Genomic DNA, 14,229 nt, shown 5'->3' with positions numbered 1-14,229 from the left:
CATTTACATGCAAAAACCACTTGTAAAAACAGATTTGTACTTAAATTGTGTGTATGAGCAGTTTAAGAGAACTTGGCATATTTATCAATTGGCGTGAGATGTGTTTGGGTAGCGTGGGAGCCTGAGGCAGAGCCTGAAAGCGTTTCTCGCATGCCAAAAGTGTGAAAGTTGGCAACCCTGACTGTGTATTTATGTATGTTTGCGTTGGTTGGCATTGGTTGGAATTTCCATTGCCAACAGGCAGACATAGTCAAGAGATTCAGCTGTTTTTCGGACAAAATGCCCGAAGAAATGTGATCAATGTGACTTGTAATGATTGTTGGTGCCAGACAGGGTGGTTTGAGTATCTCAGAATGAGCTGATCTCCTGGGATTTTCATGCACAGCAGTCTCTAGGGTTTGCAGAGAATGGTGCGAAAAACCAAAAAAATGAGCAGCAGTTCTGCGGGAAAAATGCGTTGTTAAAGAGAGAGGTCAGAGGAGAAGGGCCAGACTGACAAAAAGGTGACAGTAATGCAAATAACCACACATTACAACAGTGGTATGCAGAAGAGGAGCAGGCTACAGCAGCAGGACCAATAAGTTAAAAAAAATAAGTGTAATAAATACCTAATAAAGTGCTCAGTGAGTGCCAAATATAAGTTCTGTTCTTAGAGTATGCATCTGTAATTCTGGACCTAGTTTGAGCCAAAATGGTTCCTTTTTGTCTAAAGAGGTGCCTACATATTAATTTAATTAAATTTATAATTTTGTGTTTAATTCAATTTAACAGTTCAATCAAAACAGAGTGTGACATCATAATGTCAAATTCGTTCGAAAACATTAGAGACCATGATATTTATTTTTCAACTGGCAAAACGGCTTACCACCCAAATCCTAGTCGTAGGACCTCTACGCACCCTCAAAACATGTCTGCCCTCGGTAGCAGGGAAGCCGGTGTAGGTAAGGCATCTTTTATTCATCAAATAGATTATTTGCACTCCTTACACGGGTAGAGATTGTACCAGATTTGGCAATGTATGTAAACATTAAGGAGAAAGACAAATAACGAAAGGCTATTTCAAAATAGGTGAAATCGAGGTATTTTCAATTTCACTTTCTTAAATCTTGGTCGCTAGCATTTGGCGCTTCGTAGCTTTTGAAGGGTTCACTGGCATTGGCTGTGCGACAGATTAGCTAGCTATGAATTGACGTTAGTGACATTATGACAGTAGCTGTCTTTATTGATGAACTTACTTTCTAGCTTGCTACTTGTACACCTGTGGCTAGTACTAGCATATATCATAAACCGAGGGTGGAATGGAGTTGGTAGTTAGCATTAGCTACAGCTTGCAAGCTGCAGTTAGCCATATTCCGAATGAATGACTGTACGGACTCACGAACTGTACGAACTGGATGTAGCTAAGTTACACCATTAGCTAGCCGACACATGAAATGGGTTATTATTTTTCTTGCTATTGTAAATGTCCAGTTTGCTTGCCAAGTTAACTGGTCCTAAATTAGCTTGCTAATTCAGGGAAGTCATGTTGCAATCCAGGATGTATATTTTGGTGCGTGCTCATTGGTCGAGCCCTCTTTCAGAGCCACGCTGACAGTCCTAATTGGCTAGAATTCTGGCCATATTTATTTTCTAGTTATGGTCTGGGCAGGTGTAAGCATAGCAACCACCTTCGTCTATGAAGCATTGAGGGGGAAATTAACATTTTCGTTACTTAATTTTTACACTTAAAGGTTCTGCTTCACAATAACACATTACATGAAAATCAAATAATGTTTATTACAATGATGAAATGTGATATGACACTACTACTACTATTACTGTTTCTGTTACTTGTAATCATCATGTTTGTAGTTTATTGTAAGAACAACACTAATGTTAACTCTCTAACCTGTGGCACAGGTACTGGTTGTAGGATGAGCATTGCTGTTGTGCTGCTGGCAGGGTTCTTAGTAGCCACTGTGAGTGGTGATTCCAAAGCTGTGACAACAACTCTTACAGCAAAATGGCCGTCCACCCCTCTGCTTCTGGAAGCCAGGTAAAGAGAGACCTGAAAACGCATCGCTTGGAGTTCTAACAGTCATTGTTTATCAAAAATACATTTTATGTGAGTCCAATGTGTTTATGTCCTGTGCGGCTGTACAAGAAGGAAAAATACATTTGTGCAGAGAATGGTGAAAGCTTTCTGAGAAACAGGGTGACAGTGTTATAATAAAGCTTGCCCTTAATCTCCTTTTCCCTTGTCTTGCAGTGAATTCTTGGCAGAGGAAAGCCAGGAGAAGTTCTGGGATTTTGTAGAGCTCAATCAGGACATTGAGATTGATAATGATGGTAAAGGTTTTTTTTCCCTTGGGTCATTTGCTTTGCAGACAGCCTTTGCAGACATGATGGTAACCTGTACAGGGATGAAATGCAAGGAAAATAATGGTCAAAGCACTGTAGTTCACCATCAGTCTGAATTGGGAATCTAAGAAAAATATGTTCTGCAACATAAACTGCTACCTACTTATTCATGTGATTATCTAATGAGCCAATCGTTTGGCAGCAATGCTTACGGTCATGTATCAGGTAATGTTCACATCAACCATCAGAATGGGGGACAAAATGTGATCTTAGTGACTTTGAAGGTGGATTGTTGTTGCCAGACAGGGTGGTTTGAGTATCTCAAATGCTGCTGAGATATGGGCTGCTCTATTCTGTCAGTGTCTAATGTAAGGGTCCGGCGTCTGCAGGTTTTGTTGGTACTCAGCACTTAATTCAATTTAACTTCATTCAGTTTGCATCAGTTGGAAATGACCACGAGAGGTCTAGAGAGCACTAGTGTAACTCCTTGAGGTCTCCTCCCACCTGCAGATACGGATCTGTCCTACTACCATCTGATCCTGAAGAGGGCCGGCCAGCTTCTCAGCCCCATCCAACTCAACCTGCTGAAGTTCGCCCTGTCGTTGAGGGCCTACTCGGCCACCGTCCACTCCTTCCAGCAGGTCAGAGCCGACAGCCTCCCTCTCAACTGTTATGAAGGAGCGATGGGAATACCACTCAGCGGCTGCTGCCATTCCAGCTGTAATTAGAACAGGAGTGTCCAGTCTTATCCCAAAAGGGCCGGTGCGGGGGCCGGATATGTCATAGCCCTGCAATCAAGACCGTGGTAAGAATCGGGTGTCGTAGTGCTGGGCTAAAAGAAAAGGCTGTACCCACACCGGAGCAGTGTCCACCAACAGGGGGCGATCTCTGCAGTATGCCCAGGGGCAGCTATTAAACCTGGAATGGCTGAAAGTGTTAAGCAGTGAGAGTGCTCTTTCTATCCCTGTAACAAATTGGCAAAACACTTGATGTGCATTATATGGAATTATTCATGAATACATAATATATATATATATATTTTATATAAATGTATAAATAAATAAATTAATTATTGCATTAAAAAAGTTTAGTTAACACAGTGGGTAAAAATAGAGAGCCAGGCAATACACCTTTCATTTTAGAGCAGGTGTCTTGGTGCTGGGCTAAAACAAAAATCTGCACCCACACCGGCCGGTTTTGGATAAGACTGGAGTTTGAATTCTACTGAACCTTCCACTGAGGTCCTTTTGTAAAGCCAAGTTGCTACTTGGCATTCAGACCCACGACTCTCAGGTTTAGCTCTCCTCTCCATTCACACATTCACACATCCGTGCTGTGGGCACAGCCTGCAGGCATTTTAAAATGGCCGCTCTGCACCTTTTTACAGATCGCCTCCAACGAGCCCCCACCCGCAGGGTGCCGAGCCTTCTTCAGCGTCCACGGGGAAAAATCCTGCAGCCCGGAGAGCTTGAAAGGCTTGCTGGAGAATGCCTTCGACAGGTACGGTACATTTTAAAGCGTAATTTCACTCCGGAGACCAAGGGTGGCCGGAGTCTTAAGCCGGTTGTCCTCGCTTCTGGTCCCGGAGAGCCGCAGGGTGTGCTGGCTTTTCTTATTACTCAGCACTTAATTCGGCAATTAAAGCAGTTAATTACACTGTTGACTCGCCTGGTTTCTTGGGTCTGATTTGGTTGATGATATTAAGGCAAAAACCAGGACCCAGAGTGATGAGCACTGGTCTAACTGACTCCTGACTATAATGTGGAAATGTAAGTTCCATGTGCCTGTGGTTCCCCAAGGCCTGGGCTGGGCATGGCTGCTCTAGACTTATTAATCTTACTGAGCAGATGGCATTAGCCAGACATAATGAGTTTTATTCCTTTGTTTAATCCACTTTTGTTGCTTCTGTGTTTTCTCTTGGAGCTGGAAATGATATTTCTCACTTTTATGCCTGTCCCCCTTTTAAAGTATTTAAAAGCATTTAAAGCTGTTAAAGTTTGTTTTCTGCAAATGTATGTAATAAATGTGTCATTATTATCATTGCTGTTGTTGGGGAAGCGAGAATTAAGTAAAATGCGTTCAAAATGGCAATTCCTGAATCCAGAAGTTTTAAACGTCAACACCCTCATTTAATGTCCAGTACTCTGCACAAAAACAGCCAAATATTCTAAAATGGCCAGGGATGAAATGTAGAATGCCAGAGCAAGGTGCAGGACTTGCTAACTTCCAGGCCAAAACATCTAGCCCATTTTATCTAAGTGAAGCAGGGGTGGGACATCCCTGCTTCCCCTGGCCCATGCATATTAATTCATGTTTTAATAAATAAATAATTTCTTTATAGCTATATCTTGATTCCAGTCTATACAATACAACACATCCCTTTTTGAGGATTTAGGGAAATAAACCCCTTCCGAGTGAGTATTATGAGTGACACTCTGGCTTCCGCTTTATTTTGGTATGGGCTGATCTAGAATCCCCAAAATAGTGGCTGTAGATGAATTAACCATTTTTAAGATCTGGAATTTTAATAGTATGAGAGACACCAGCGTGAAGTTTGCTAGGCTACCCCCATTGAGACAGACAGAGAGACACACACACACACACACATCCAATACACACCTCCAATGGCTGACCCTCCCCGGTCCTGCTCCTTTTCTTATCTGCAGACCACTGTGAGCTAGCTCTTTGAAGTTTCCCATGGCCAAAGAGTGAATGAGGACTTAGTTCCCTGACTCTCTATTATTAATAATAGTCATAACAAATTCACATGTTTTAATGCAGATGTTTAATGCAGGTAGAATTTTCTGTTTTCTGAATTTTCTATATATTGCTTGCGAACGGCACAGTGTTGTGATGTCGCCAACTCTGTCCTCAGGCCGAAGCCACCCCTATTCAAAGGGGACCACAGATTTCCCACGTCCAACCCGGATGCTCCGGTCACCATCCTTTACGCCGAAGTGGGCAGTAAGGAATTCGCCAAATTCCACCAGCTGATGTTGTCAAAGGCCAACAAGGGAGAGATCACATACGTCCTGCGTCACTTCCTGGCGGTGAGCGTCTTCTTCCTGCTGCTCCTCTCCTCCCCTGGGTCCAGGTCCTTCTCAAAAAGGGCTCTGCTCTAATAAATGCTAATAGATGGCATGTTTCTATGGCACCTTAAGTGGCGTTTCTGGTCAACATTCATGATTCACTCGGAAGCAGAGGTCGTGTGTACGCAGGTTTTCATTTCTACCAATTAATGCTGCCTTAATTGATTCCAGTTACCCGTTCGGCCATATGCATTTAAACGCATTAAATCACAGAATATAAGTAACAGTTGGTAATTAGATGCCACAAATGACACATTTCACTTTATATACATTATGTGCAAACCTAACGTAATTCCTCAAATAATTGTACTGATTATATAATTAAGATGTGAGTCTGGAAGACAAAGCAGCATACACACGGGCCGGTCATCCGTGGCACTGAGTTTGAGACCACGCTCTAAAACACAGTTGCGCTCTGGTACATTAAATGTAAATTGTAAATGGCCTGCGTTTGTGTAGTGCTTTTATCCAAAGCGCTTTACAATTGATGGCTCTCATTCTCACACACACACACACACACACACACGCACACTCACACACACACTCTCACACTCACTCACCGACGGCCATAGGCCATATTGTGTGCTCATCGTTGGGAGCATTTGGGGGTTAGGTGTCTTGCTCAGGGACACTTCGACACACCCAGGGCAGGTGATCAAACCGGCAAGCTTCCGACTGCCAGAGGACCGCTCCTCACTCCTGAGCCAATGTCCGTTTTCATTAAATGTATTGTGTGTGTAGTGATCAGGTGCTTTTCTCTCTGTCAGAGTCCCAGCGGCAGCAAAGTGTTCCTCTCTGGTTACGGTGTTGAGCTGGCTATTAAGAACCAGGAGTACAAAGCCAAGGATGACACTCAGGTCCAAGGTGAGTTCTGTTATTAGGATTCCTAACTCAAAGCAAGAATCATCTCTGTAATCATCATGACTTGCACATTTGCCTCAAAGACCCATAATACAGTAACAGGCAGGCCATTCTTAATCAAAAAAATTTTTTTTGTCAGTGCGACTGATTTTACTGACATTTATATTGTATATCTGGACCAGATTCTGTACCGTATTAGTCCTCACTTTTTTATAAACCAAACAAAAGGAACACATTGACCTGTGAAGTTCATCTTTGCTGAGTATATACATCCAAGTTAATAGAACTGGGTGCCATAAGATAAAATTATTCTTTTTATGTACAAAATGTAGAGAATGCACAGGAATGGCAACCAACATCAACACAAGGCCCTTTAGTCCATTATTTGCTGGTTGTATCTTAATTTTCTTAATTGTAGCTGTGAGTGCTTGAGCCCCATAATTTCTTCTTGCAGATATATTTTAAGGTTTCAGCATATTTATATATTTTTAATCATCCAGGCGCAGATGTGAACGCGACCCTGATTGGAGAGAATGACCCTGTCGATGAGGTCCAGGGATTTCTCTTTGGGAAACTGAAGTGAGCATCGACCGTATCGCTTTCCTCATGTGACCTGGCAGCTCTGGGCTTCTTCAGTTCATTTGACTTCTGTGTTCTGCCAGGAGATATCATCCTTTTATATCCATATTCATTGTCTTTTCCTGAGTAACATAATTAGAAGTTCTAAACCAAGTCACTGAATTATACCATAATCATTTCTGTAGTCATGATATTCATATTCATAATTCCTCAGAAATGCCACAGAGTCCCTGTGTCCCCCCCCGGCTGTCTCTTTCTCACGGTTTCTGTCCTTCCGGCTTCGGTCACTGCCTCATTTCTCCTCTCTGGCACTCTTTCCTCTTTCTCACCATCACTTATCTATCTCCTCCTCCCATGCTATTTTCTCTTTTGCTTTATGTCTCATTGCACTCGTTCTCTCCCCCCCCCCCTTTAGAACGCTGTACCCGGCGTTGAAGGAACAGTTGAAGGAGCTACGCAAACACCTGGTGGAGAGCACCAATGAAATGGCCCCGCTCAAGGTGTGGCAAATGCAAGGTGGGTTGGACGACCTGCCCGCCAAGGCTAGCAGTTCGGTACAGAATGACTTCAGTTTTAGAAATTCATACAAGTTTGTTTTGTTCTGTTCTGTACCAACGTACTGCACCTGTGTGACTTCTTTGACCAGCTAGCTTCCATGAGAGAAAGCATTCAGGTACATGGGTGCGAAAATGGTTTGTGAATGTAGAGAAAATGTACCAAACTGTAGTTGGAAAAAGTGCTTGGAAAATAATTCTGTGTAATTTTATAAAGTACCCTACAGTACTGCCACCCATGTTCCTCATTATATTGTCCAGGCCTTTTTGATCATACTTGTCATTTGTACAGACCTCTCTGTCTCTATAACCTCATCCCTGGGTAACAGCCACAGGGAAACACTGGCATGGGTCACCATTTTGGCTCTGTGTGCATTCTTATCCTACACTTCCATGGCACTTCCTGTGTCTCAAAGATTCCTCTGCTGTGGGAAGTGAGAACACAGGGCCTTGGCGCTGCTGCTCTGTTATTAATTATCCTTGGCGCTGTTTGCCGAGTAAACAACTCGCCAGGCTTATCACGTGCCTCAGTGAGCACAACATTTATGCCGTGCAATTAGGGTTATTTCAGTGGCGTGTACGAGACGGCCGCCGATGAGCTTCCTCATTTTCCCCTGTAACGATGCTGTAATCTATGCCTCTGTGTCCGTGTGACTCCTTTTCACCGTGGCTGTCAGATTGTAGATCTCAGAGCCTGTCTGTTTCACGGGCTGTGACACTGGCTGTCTGACGCTGTGACTGGTCCTCCAAATATGTCTTAACCTGTCTGCGTCTGTGACACTGACTGTCTGTGAGTGTGTCTCAGTGAGAGTGTGGCTCTTTCTCTGTCTCTCTGTCTCTCTCTGTCTCTCTCTCTCTCTCTCTCTCTCTCTCTCTCTCTCAGTTTTAACCAATTGTTTTATTTATTTGTTTATTAAAGTATTTCAACAGTTTTGAGTGTGTAACACTCTGGCCTCCCTGTGGCTGTGTCTCCGTGACATCATGGCCGACTCATTGTACTGCCGACTCATCATGGCCGTTTTTTTTTTTCTGTGACACCTCGCATCCTCCCTCAGACCTGAGCTACCAGACGGCTGCACGCATCCTGGCCGCCCCCGCTGTGGACGCCCTCACGGTCATGAGGGACCTGAGTCAGAACTTCCCCACCAAGGCCAGGTACTGTTCACGCTCCCCTGTGCTGCGCAACATTCACTCTCAATCTCCACCTCGGCTGATGTGTTATTCTGCCACAAAATGGCTGCCATGCCTCACGGGTGTATACATTGGTGGTGGTTGACGCAGGTTTGTCTCGTCACTGTAATGCGCTTTGAGTGTGGGAAAAGCGCAATATAAATGCAATTTTTTAAATATAATTAATAATATTATTTATTTTTATTTTTTTATTTTGTATTATTATTACATTGAGGATGGTACAGCGCTTCAGTCGATCTTGGCAAGAGGAACTGTCTCGCAATACTAGGACGATCGGAATCTTAAAGGAAAATCTGACTTTCAAAAATTGCATTGTGGGTGTAAACAATAACTAACATTACATTGTCATTCTAAATTATCCCCACACGTGTGTATGGAGATAATTTAGAGCAGGAGTTGAGCAGAAGAAAGGAGGGGGGGAGCTAAAAAACTATTTTAAATTATTTTCTAAAATGTATGTCGTGAGCTAGTGACTTGAAGAGGAATGTGATTGTAAGTCAGTGAAAGAAAAGGTGATGATGGGCGGTGGAAGGGTGGAGGAAGTGACTAATTAATGTGATGTGATAAATGGTCTGTCAGCGACGTGAGAGGAACAATCTCACTTTGCGAACTATCGCAATTTTATAGGAAAATTTTATTCTTTCAAAAAGTGCAGTGCGTTTGACAATGTAATGTTAGTTATGGTTTACATTCTAAATTAAACTTACTTCTCAGCAGGGCACTGCTGTAGTATTGTTTAAGAAAGTACTACATCTGAGTTTGTTAAACGACCAGCTGTTTTAATGGATGGTCTGAATATGAAAAAGGAAATTACTTTCTGCTTTGTGCATGTGTGTGCACTATTTTTGGTTTGTGTAATCACATGCAGGTAATTTTCACATGCACCTCCATGGACTAGTAGTGTGCATTTGGGAGAGACTGTTGGTAAAAAAAAATTTTTAAAGCCAGCAGTACACTGCAGTGGATTCAAACCCAATAATTTATTGTGAATATGATGGTCAGATCCATGTACAAAGCCAGTTTTGTCTCCAAAACTTTTTTTTGTCTATTTTTCTCCCCTTTCTCTATCCTTTTTAGATCCATAACAAGAACCGTGGTGAACTCTGAGATTCGGAAGGAGGTGGAAGAAAACCAGAAAGTAAGTGTTGACAATTCAAAGTTATGATTCAAGAACATCTCAAGTCAAAACAAGGTTTCCTCAGAAGTGCCATTATTGTGTCATTTTCCAAGCGCAAATTTGCATCGAGTAAATTTCACAAACGCATATGTGGTTGAATTATGTCTCGCACATGGGAAAGTGACAAACTTCTTTTTTTGGCGACTTGTTAACAACGTCAGCGGTGAAAAGAAATCTGTTCCCAGGGAATGTTTCAGACTGAGGCGTTGGAGAAACACCTCATTGTTTTGTCCCCGCACCCTCCCCCTTTATTTGAAATTGCCTAAACATATATTAACTTTGCTTCCTCGGAAACCTAATGGCGTAATTATGGTGTTTGCAATTCATTTTGCGTTCCGGTCGCTGTTGCGGACATTGTTGTTTGTTATTGATTGGAGTAATTTTGCCTCACCTTAATGAGAAGTTGTAATGTGTCCGTTTTTCATTTCTAGCTGTAATTGCGTGACCCGACACATGACAAATTGCATGCTTTTTCTCTTCTGGAACATTCATCTTTCTGTTATATGCAGATATGTGAACTGACTGATAAATTAGAAAATGAGTAGGAAAATGTGTACCTATATATACTTCTGCCATATATGTGATGTTTAGACCTTTTAGACTTATTAGATATTCCGTTTTTATACATTTCCTCAGTAATGATCATTTTGATTTTCGATCATAATTTTTAATCATGTTGCCATTGCCTAAGGCATGTAGGCTGTAATTGAATATCACATTAGGTTAGATTTATTGCTTGTAAGATTGTTTGTTTTGGAATTTGTAATAACATTGTATGCAACAGAAATGTAAAAATCGGACAAAATAATGTTATCCTGAAACTTGTAACAAGTTTACGAATATAGGATAAAGTTTTCATGTTATATTCTCTGTACACGTGTGTGCATGGAAGCTATTATTATGGTGCATAGAGGGTAAAATCTATGCACAGCATGTGTATTGGGGCAGGGTCCTGATCCTGGTGTACAAATTGTGATACCACTGTAACCTTTTAGTGAATAATTTTGAAAGATATTTGAAGTAATTGGTTCATGCTTCTTCAGTACTTCAAGGGAACCCTAGGCCTGCAGCCAGGAGACTCTGCCCTGTTCATCAATGGCCTGCACATTGATCTGGATGGACAGGACATCTTCAGGTAAGGTTTAGTGTGGGAGTGTGGGAGTGTGGGAGTGTGGGAGTGTGGGAGTGTGAGAGTGTGAGAGTGTGAGAGTGTGAGAGTGTGAGAGTGTGAGAGTGTGAGAGTGTGAGAGTGTGAGAGTGTGAGAGTGTGAGAGTGTGTTCTGATAAGCCCTCTTCTCCTCAGCATTTTTGACGTTCTGAGGAACGAGGCGCGTGTGATGGAGGGGCTGCAGAGCCTTCACATTGAGGCGCGCATGATCCACGACATCCTCAAGCTCAACGTGCAGCCGTCCGACTCAGACTACGCCGTGGACATCCGCAGCCCTGCCATCAACGTGAGCGCCCCCCCCCCGCCTTCCTTTATGAAGTACAGGAGCTACGAGTCCCTAACTCTGCTTCTGGCTAGTTTATTGAACATAAACTTAACCCGTTATGGACTAAGGCGCCCTATAGAAAAGCCATAGAAAGGCTTAGGAAGCACAATGCATTTCAACGGTCGTGTCTTGAAAAAGAGTCATATGATCGAATACAATGTTGACGTCGCATCTGTCTGTTAAGGCAGATGTATCCCGCAGGTCACATCCGTCTGTTAAGGGAGATGTAACGTGCAGGTTACACTCCTCTGTTCAGGGAGTTGTAACGTGCAGGTTCTATCTACCCATAAGGGGTTAAATCTTTTAAATCTTTTTTCCAATCTTTAAGATTTTTCATATAACAACTACAATATTTGAGGTGTATTCACACTGGCTTTTCTCTTAACAATGACCATTGAGACGCGTTGTTTAATTTATGTTAATTAATGTTTGAAGTTAGTGGAGGGCCCGCCATTCCCACTCTGTATGGAAATGTGCGCATGGGAACCACGGAAACCTTTGGAAGAAATGAGTGTTGCGAGATGTGTAGTTTGGTAGGAGTAGGATATTACAGTGTCTGACAACATCGCTTATTGTCTCTCCAGTTACTTTCTTTGTCCTCTGTTAGTGTCCTTGTTTTCTCTTACTGTCTCTGCCTTCTGTTGTGGCCTCTATCTTCTCTCTATGGGAATTGAAGTGTAGAATAGACCTGTTATGACCTGCAGCTCTTGTGCCCTTGAGCAAGGCTCTTAACTGCACATTGCTTCGGGGGTTGATTAGTCTAATCAACTGTAAGTCACTTTGGATAAACGCATCTGCAAAATAACTATTTTTATATAATGCTATGTAAATGTAATGTAATGATACTTGTGACCACAGGCCATGGTTCATTCTCTCTCTTTCTTTCTTTCCCCGTCTTCCCAGTGGATCAACAATTTGGAGACAGATGGCCGGTACAGCTCCTGGCCCTCCAACGTGCAGGAGCTTCTCCGACCCACCTTCCCAGGGGTCATCCGTCAGATCCGCAAGAACTTCCACAACTTTGTGAGTGCGCAGCAAATCTGCAGCTTACCACAGGCACTTTGGAACCTAAGTGTTTTTTTTCCAGATGTTCTCTTATCTGGCTGTTGGTGAAGAGTGCTCGATGTTACAGCATGCAAACACTGCAAAGGAATCTCGTCTTAACGGGTGTTTTAGTCTTGTACTGAGACTTAGTCTTAAGTAGAAAATATTAGCTTGTTTAAAGTTGCTCTTTGCTTGGCAAGTCCTTTTCTTTCCCCACTGGCAAATCTTGAAATTAGTAATAGTTTCTCCTCTGGCAATATGTTTGTCTTTTTTGCAGAATCATTTTTGTGTATTCAATCGCTTCCTTGGTGCAGATATAAGAAAGCTTTCTGTATCCAGTCTTGTTTCAAGGCTTTTGATTGCCTTTGCAGTCTGTTATTGCCATTTGTCAACCCACCGTTTGAGGCCCAGAGTTGACAATGACTGTCATGGAAGCCGTTATGAGGCTGAGAAATAAGACTAAAATATATAAGACTAAAATACTTGTTGACACTGACTTTTGGTTGTTGCAGCGAATCGGTAGCATAATGCCTGTCAAAGCCACGGGAGGATGAAAGTAAAGCGGTGTAAAATCTCATCGCCTCGTTCAGTCAGGGCCGATTTGCTTTCTGGGTGTTAAATATCACTTTGATTTATTACCTCATTATTGAGCGGGGCTTCGTGCGTCTCATTTTACCTTGACGGTTAGATGCTGCTGCAAACCTTTTTTTAAAAAACATTTGGTGTATTCAATTAAATATAGTACCAAAGTGTGTCTTTGGGCGGTACGGTTTTATACGCAGGAGTAATTGTTTGCTCATTTTATGCATTAAAGGAGGATCGCAATTTGCAAATATGGCCTTTTCTGTGTTGATTTAGTGTTGTCTTTAACCAATTTTCAGTGAAAGACAAACAACATTCAGTGAGCAGCAGTTCTGTGGGTGAAAACGCCTTGATAATGAGAGTGGTTAGAGGAGAATGGCCAGACTGGTTCAAGCTGACAGGAAGGTGATAGTAACTGAAATAACCATGCGTTACAATAGTGGTATGCAGAAGAGCATCTCTGAATTCACAACACGTTGAACCTTGACGTAGATGGAATAAAGCAGCAGAAGACCAAAAAGTTTAAAATAAATCAATAAAAAGTCTCATAATTGGCTAATAAAGTGGTCACTGGGTGTATATTGTGTATAGGCATTGGTGATATAAGTTTGATCTCACTGTGTTTCAGGTGGTCATCGTTGACCCCGCCCATGAGAACACAGCAGAGCTGCTGAGTGTGGCTGAGATGTTCTTCAGCAACAATATTCCACTCAGGTGAGTGTCGTCTGCATCTTTTCCCCTGCTGCCCGTCGCCTCTTCCTCATGACTCACCAGCTTCCTCATCCATTGTGTGTTCAAGGTGGAGCATATATTCCTGGTTCTATGCCTCTTCCACATCCAGCTCCTGTTCCGCATACATAGCCTGTTCCACACCCAGCACATTGTCCTCATTCATTGCCTTTTACTCATCCCTTACTCACTGCACCTGTTCCAGCTCCTACAGCACATAGCCTGTTCCTCATCCAGCTCCTGTTCTGCGTGCATAGCCTGTTTTTCATCCAGCTCCTGTTCTGCGTGCATAGACTGTTTTTCATCCAGCTCCTGTTCCGCGTGCATAGCCTGTTTTTCATCCAGCTCATTCTCCACATCTGCATTTCCTCATTTAGCTCCTGTTCCACCACATCGTCCACATTCTTTGCCTTTTACTCATCCGTTACTCACTGCACCTGTTCCGGCTCCTACAGCTCATAGCCTGTTCCTCATCCAGCTCCTGTTCCGTATCCATTTTTGCTCTGCATCAATTGCCTGTACCTCCTTCTACTTTCATTGCCTCTTACTCATCCGTCTTTCACTGCTTAGCTGTTATACACCTATCAGCT

The 14,229-nt window shown here is 42.7% G+C and overlaps 1 protein-coding gene across 2 annotated transcripts in view; it reads left to right on the top strand.

Moving 5' to 3' along the window:
- The first annotated feature begins 881 nt into the window (after window positions 1–881).
- The window catches only part of uggt1 (UDP-glucose glycoprotein glucosyltransferase 1), a 33,472-nt gene continuing 20,124 nt past the window's right edge, over window positions 882–14,229 (top strand). For both annotated transcript variants that reach the window (XM_061243342.1, XM_061243341.1), the window contains exons 1-15: window positions 882–941; window positions 1,900–2,035; window positions 2,249–2,328; window positions 2,851–2,981; window positions 3,728–3,840; window positions 5,216–5,390; window positions 6,197–6,293; window positions 6,791–6,869; window positions 7,285–7,385; window positions 8,479–8,578; window positions 9,692–9,752; window positions 10,835–10,926; window positions 11,095–11,245; window positions 12,188–12,307; window positions 13,539–13,624. In XM_061243342.1, the coding sequence (XP_061099326.1) occupies window positions 908–941; window positions 1,900–2,035; window positions 2,249–2,328; window positions 2,851–2,981; window positions 3,728–3,840; window positions 5,216–5,390; window positions 6,197–6,293; window positions 6,791–6,869; window positions 7,285–7,385; window positions 8,479–8,578; window positions 9,692–9,752; window positions 10,835–10,926; window positions 11,095–11,245; window positions 12,188–12,307; window positions 13,539–13,624 (1,556 nt within the window). In that variant the 5' untranslated portion in view covers window positions 882–907. The remainder of the gene's footprint in view (window positions 942–1,899; window positions 2,036–2,248; window positions 2,329–2,850; window positions 2,982–3,727; window positions 3,841–5,215; window positions 5,391–6,196; window positions 6,294–6,790; window positions 6,870–7,284; window positions 7,386–8,478; window positions 8,579–9,691; window positions 9,753–10,834; window positions 10,927–11,094; window positions 11,246–12,187; window positions 12,308–13,538; window positions 13,625–14,229) is intronic.

The sequence above is a fragment of the Conger conger genome, chromosome 5, assembly GCF_963514075.1.
Source record: "Conger conger chromosome 5, fConCon1.1, whole genome shotgun sequence".
NCBI classification, from domain to species: domain Eukaryota; kingdom Metazoa; phylum Chordata; class Actinopteri; order Anguilliformes; family Congridae; genus Conger; species Conger conger.
The sequence above is the reverse complement of the archived record's forward strand: the minus strand, read 5'-3'. Positions and strand labels throughout refer to the sequence as shown.